This window comes from Gekko japonicus, unplaced genomic scaffold (assembly GCF_001447785.1).
Source record: "Gekko japonicus isolate JY-2015 unplaced genomic scaffold, Gekko_japonicus_V1.1 scaffold1636, whole genome shotgun sequence".
Taxonomy (NCBI): Eukaryota; Metazoa; Chordata; class Lepidosauria; order Squamata; family Gekkonidae; genus Gekko; species Gekko japonicus.
Window position 1 is genome coordinate 122,617 of NW_015176023.1, and position 4,579 is coordinate 127,195.

The window sequence follows — 4,579 nt, forward strand, 5'->3', positions numbered from 1 at the left end:
TGAGACCCATTAGGGGTCATGGGCGGTATACAAATCACATGTAAATAAAAAAATAAAATAAAAAACAGCCAGCGCTGCCTGAAGACGTTTCCATGGTCATGTGGCCAGCATGACTAAACACCAAGGCGCACTGAACGCTGTTACCTTCCCACCGAAGTGGTACCTTTTGATCTACTTGCAATTTCTTGTTTTCGAACTGCTAGGTTGGCAGGAGCTGGAACTAGAGACGGGAGCTCACTCCGTCATGCGGCACACCCGGGTCTCGAACTGTTGAACTACTGACCTTCCACAGCCTGCAGTTCAGCGTCTTAACCACTTGAGCCACCGCAGCTATATCTTGTAGTTTCCCGCAAATGTCTTTAGTCCTAACAAAAGCTCTTGACCCCACAGCATCATATCTCTAATAAAGCATTACACTGCCAATAGTGTGTACGGAGATTGGCTTAGCTCGGGACGTGACAGGCCTTTCCAAAAATGGGAGAGGCTCCACTCCAAGGCAGCAGAGCTGGTGTGAAGCTGCTGCAGAAGGAGGGATCCCTCCTCCAAAATCTCCTTCCTCCCATTCAGAGCAGCCTGAGATGAAATGAAACCCACAACCAACACACAACAAAGCCAAATAAAGACATATAGAAGTACCACTGCAAGGGGGGGGGGATTCATCTAGTGAGCAAGCTTCAGATTTTTACATTATACTTTTTATCGGACCAACTAATTTGGTACAACAGGATAGCAAGCTCAAGAGTTGCAGTCTTCTGCCCTGTGCTACGGACCTTGTCTGCATACTAGCAGGCAGTCGCCAGACTAAAAGGGCATGCAGCCTTCCAGAGGCAGCCTTCTACAGCACAAAGAAGTGACATTTTGATCAATTTCCCCTCTCCCGCACAGCCCAATTTGGGAAGAAAGGCTGGGCTTCTGGATAAAGCTCAAAAAGGAATGCTCGGACTGTTGTGGGTGAAGACTGGGACAGAACCGCTGATCCATAAAAAGCAGAAGCTGTAAAAGACAGGTCTGTCCTGTGCCTTACAGCTTCTCCTCACCCTGTACGTGTGCAGCAGGGACCAAGACGGGGGTACCTCCAGCTGAGAACCCTTGCTCTGGGTCTCGTTCCCAGCAAGAACCGCCTTCCCTGATAGCAGCCAATCCTCTGCCCTGAAGGAATCACTGGAAATCTTATCGGCTCACCCAGGAGGGTTCAGGCAAGTACCCACGGAGAAAGGATACGCTGCAGTTTCCTGTTGTTGAATAGGGGGCTCTCCTGGGCCTCTGTGACAGTCATGGTGTAGAGCTTGTTGAGGCGGCAGTAGGAGAGCACCAAAGAACACCAAGCGGTCAGCTGCTTCTGCCTCGTGTCCACATTGGGCTGCAATCTGAACGCAATAATCACAGGGAAAGACACAGCTCAGCAGATGGACGACCCCCAGAACTCCCCCATACCAATTGTACCACATCAGGTGCCAATCTGGAATCAACTAAGAGAAGGTCAGGGTATCCCCGCCCTGAGTAATCATGCCACAGAGCGATGGATAACTCGTACTCAGTGATGGCCAATGGAGGGAGAACACTGGAGGGGAACCTCAAGAGATTATTCAGCCTCTTCCCTGATATCTTACAGACAAACTCATGCAATGTTCTTTTAAATTCCCACCGTTTCCTAGCAAATCAAATCGCTTCGGTGCAGCTCCATCAGACTCCCCCTCCCAAAAACACTCTTCCGTATTCAATTTAAATGCTTTGTCTGTGGTTTCTTGTGCTTTCCACAGTAACAGGGAATTAATCCCCCTTCGGGGGAGGGCAGGCTACCGGTCAAATAAATAAATAAATAAATAAATAAAATCTCTCAGTCTTCCGCTCTGCAAACGTGTGAGTAGGCAAAAGTGATTGGGGAAGGAAGAGACTGCTTCTGGGAAAGCCACCATGTGCATTGATTGCAGGTCACAGAAAGTGAAAGACAGAGTGGGGAATGACAAAGAACATTCTTACCTTTCTTAGCTTTAAAGCCCTATATGGCAGGGGTCCGACATACCTGAGGGACCGCCTTTCCCCGTATATACCCCAGAGAGCACTACGGTCTGGGTCTCAAAATCGGCTGACCCTCCCTGGCCCGAGGGAGGCCAAGCTAGCTATCACCACGGCCGGAGCCTTTTCAGTGGCGGCCCCTACCTGGTGGAACGAGCCCCCGGAGGAGATCAGGGCCCTGCGGGACCTTTTGCAGTTCCGCAGGGCCTGTAAGACGGAGCTCTTCCGCCAGGCATTTAAGTAGGGGCCGCCGCTACTGCAGGCCCCTACTGCAGGCCGTTACTGCAGAGCTTGGTCTGTGGTTTTAACATATGATTTTAACATCTGACTGTGAGCAGAAACATCGTGGTACATCTGGGCAGTATAAATTTATTCTAGCAATATACCGTCTAGGTTAATTTAACAGCTGCCAGCACTTTGTATTTGTAATGTTTTTATTGTATGGTTAAATATTGTGAAATTTTAATGTATTTATGCTTTTATGGAAGCTGCCCTGAGCCTGTGCTGTGCTGAAAGTGACAGGATGGTGGTTGGGAAGAGGCCCCCACACAGCTGAGAGGTCCAACCCAGAACAGCCCTTGGAAAAGGCGAGGCCAACAGGGGCAGCAAGGGAATCCGTCCGACGTCACAGACCCAAGGAAAGAGGAGTGTGTGGGTGGGTAGAAGCTGTGGCACCAAGGAGCAAGGCAGGGGGGCTATCGGGAGACAAAGCAGGAAAGCCAAGCGCTGCCTTCAGATGGGAAGATGGAAAGGAGACTGGTATGGCACACAAACCAGGTAATGCAAGGAAGGACAGGAAAGAAATATCAACTCTGGAGACAAGGGGAGGAGCCCGAACCAGGATGGGCAGATGTGGCATGAAAAAAGCTGCTGTGGCTGTCAGTGGGGGGTTGTGGGAGGAGAAAAGGCTGCTTGGCAAGCATTTAAGTTCTTCACTGTTCAGTCTTTTGCCACATTCAGACCAAGCTGTTCACCCCAACCTGCACCCTCCTTCGTCTGTGTGTGCTCTTGGGCTTCTGAAGGCACATGGAAGACCAGGCTAACTTTGCTAGCCACCAAGTGACATGATTATACCACCCTGATCCACACCTATTTTAAGAAGAAGAAGAGATTGGATTTATACCCCGCCCTTCACTTGGAGTCTCAGAGCGGCTCACAATCTCCTTTTCCCTTCCCCTCCCCACAACAGACACAACTTGCAACTGACCCAAGGTCATCCAGTCAGGTGCAAGTGGAGGAGTGGGGAATCAAACCCGGTTCTCCCAGATTAGAGTCCGTGCACTTAACCACGACACCAAACTGGTGTTCCACTGAAGCACCCTAACTCCATCACCCCATGTCTCACCTCTTTCGATGACAAACTTAAGTTCCCTGCCGCACCCTCCCACCCTTCTTGGCTCTCCCTGTCATTTCCCTCCATCCTTCCCCATCTCAGTTCATAAAACGACAACCGTTTGCATCAAGGCGCATGTCTCCTTCGATCCTATTCCTTACCCGCTCCACACACATCTCACCCCACCTCTTCATCAGTCCATCCCTCTCATCTGGGTCCTTTCTTCCTGTGTTTCAGCATACCAGTCCAGCCTTTCCTCACTGTACACCAGCACCTAAGCTGGCCTCTTCCTCTCCATACTAAAGGTAAAGGTTTCCCTTGCTCGAAAGCCAGTCAAATTCGACTCTAGGGTTGCAGTGCTCATCTCCATTTCCAAGCCGAAGAGCCAGCGCTGTCCAAAGACATTTCCGTGGTCATGTGGCTGGCATGACTAAATGCCGAGGTGCACGGAACGCTGTTACCTTCCCACCGAAGTGGTACCTATTGATCTTCTTGCAATTTCTTGCTTTCGAACTGCTAGGTGGGCAGGAGCTGGGGCCAGAGACGGGAGCTCACTCCGTCAGGCGGCACAGTCGGGTCTCGAACTGCTGAACTACTGACCGTCCAGTCTGCAGTTCAGCGTCTTAACCACTTGAGCCACCTCCACTTCCCTCAGCTAAAATTCCATTTACCCTCTGCTTATCTTTTCTCCATCATATACCATCCTCTCTGTGCTATGTAAAACTTTCCTGTCCCAAATTATTCATTGCTCATACCGCTCAAATCATATTGCACCCACGCATGCACACATTTATTTATTTATTTAGACTTATACCCCACCCTCCCAGCCTAGGCCGGCACATGAGAGTTTCAAGAGGGGATTGTATAAACCTATGGAGCAAAGATCCATCAGTGGCTATTCACCACAAGGTATAGATGGAACACTATGTGGGGCAAGTGATGCTCTGTCTTCCTGGTGCTTGGGAGGGGGTCAACAGTGGGAGGGCTTCTAGTGTCCTGGCCCCGCTGCTGGACCTCCTGAGAGGGGGGGCAACAGTAGTGGGAGGGCTTCTGGAGTTCTGGCCCTGCTGGTGGACCTCCTGATGGCACTGGTATTTCTGGCCACTGTGTGACAGCGTGTTGGACTGGAGGGGCCTTTGGCCTGATCCAACACTGGCTTCTCTTATGCTCTTATAAGAGGGAATTAGATAAGCATCTGGAGCAGAGGTCCATCAGTGGCTCTTAGCCACA

General features: G+C 50.5%; 1 protein-coding gene across 1 annotated transcript in view; it reads right to left on the bottom strand.

Annotated features, from left to right (window-relative positions):
• Window positions 1-4,579, bottom strand: part of VPS25 (vacuolar protein sorting 25 homolog (S. cerevisiae)) — a 16,865-nt gene that overhangs the window by 9,747 nt on the left and 2,539 nt on the right. The window contains exon 2 of the mRNA XM_015426601.1: window positions 1,222-1,367. Within this exon, the coding sequence (XP_015282087.1) occupies window positions 1,222-1,367 (146 nt within the window). The remainder of the gene's footprint in view (window positions 1-1,221; window positions 1,368-4,579) is intronic.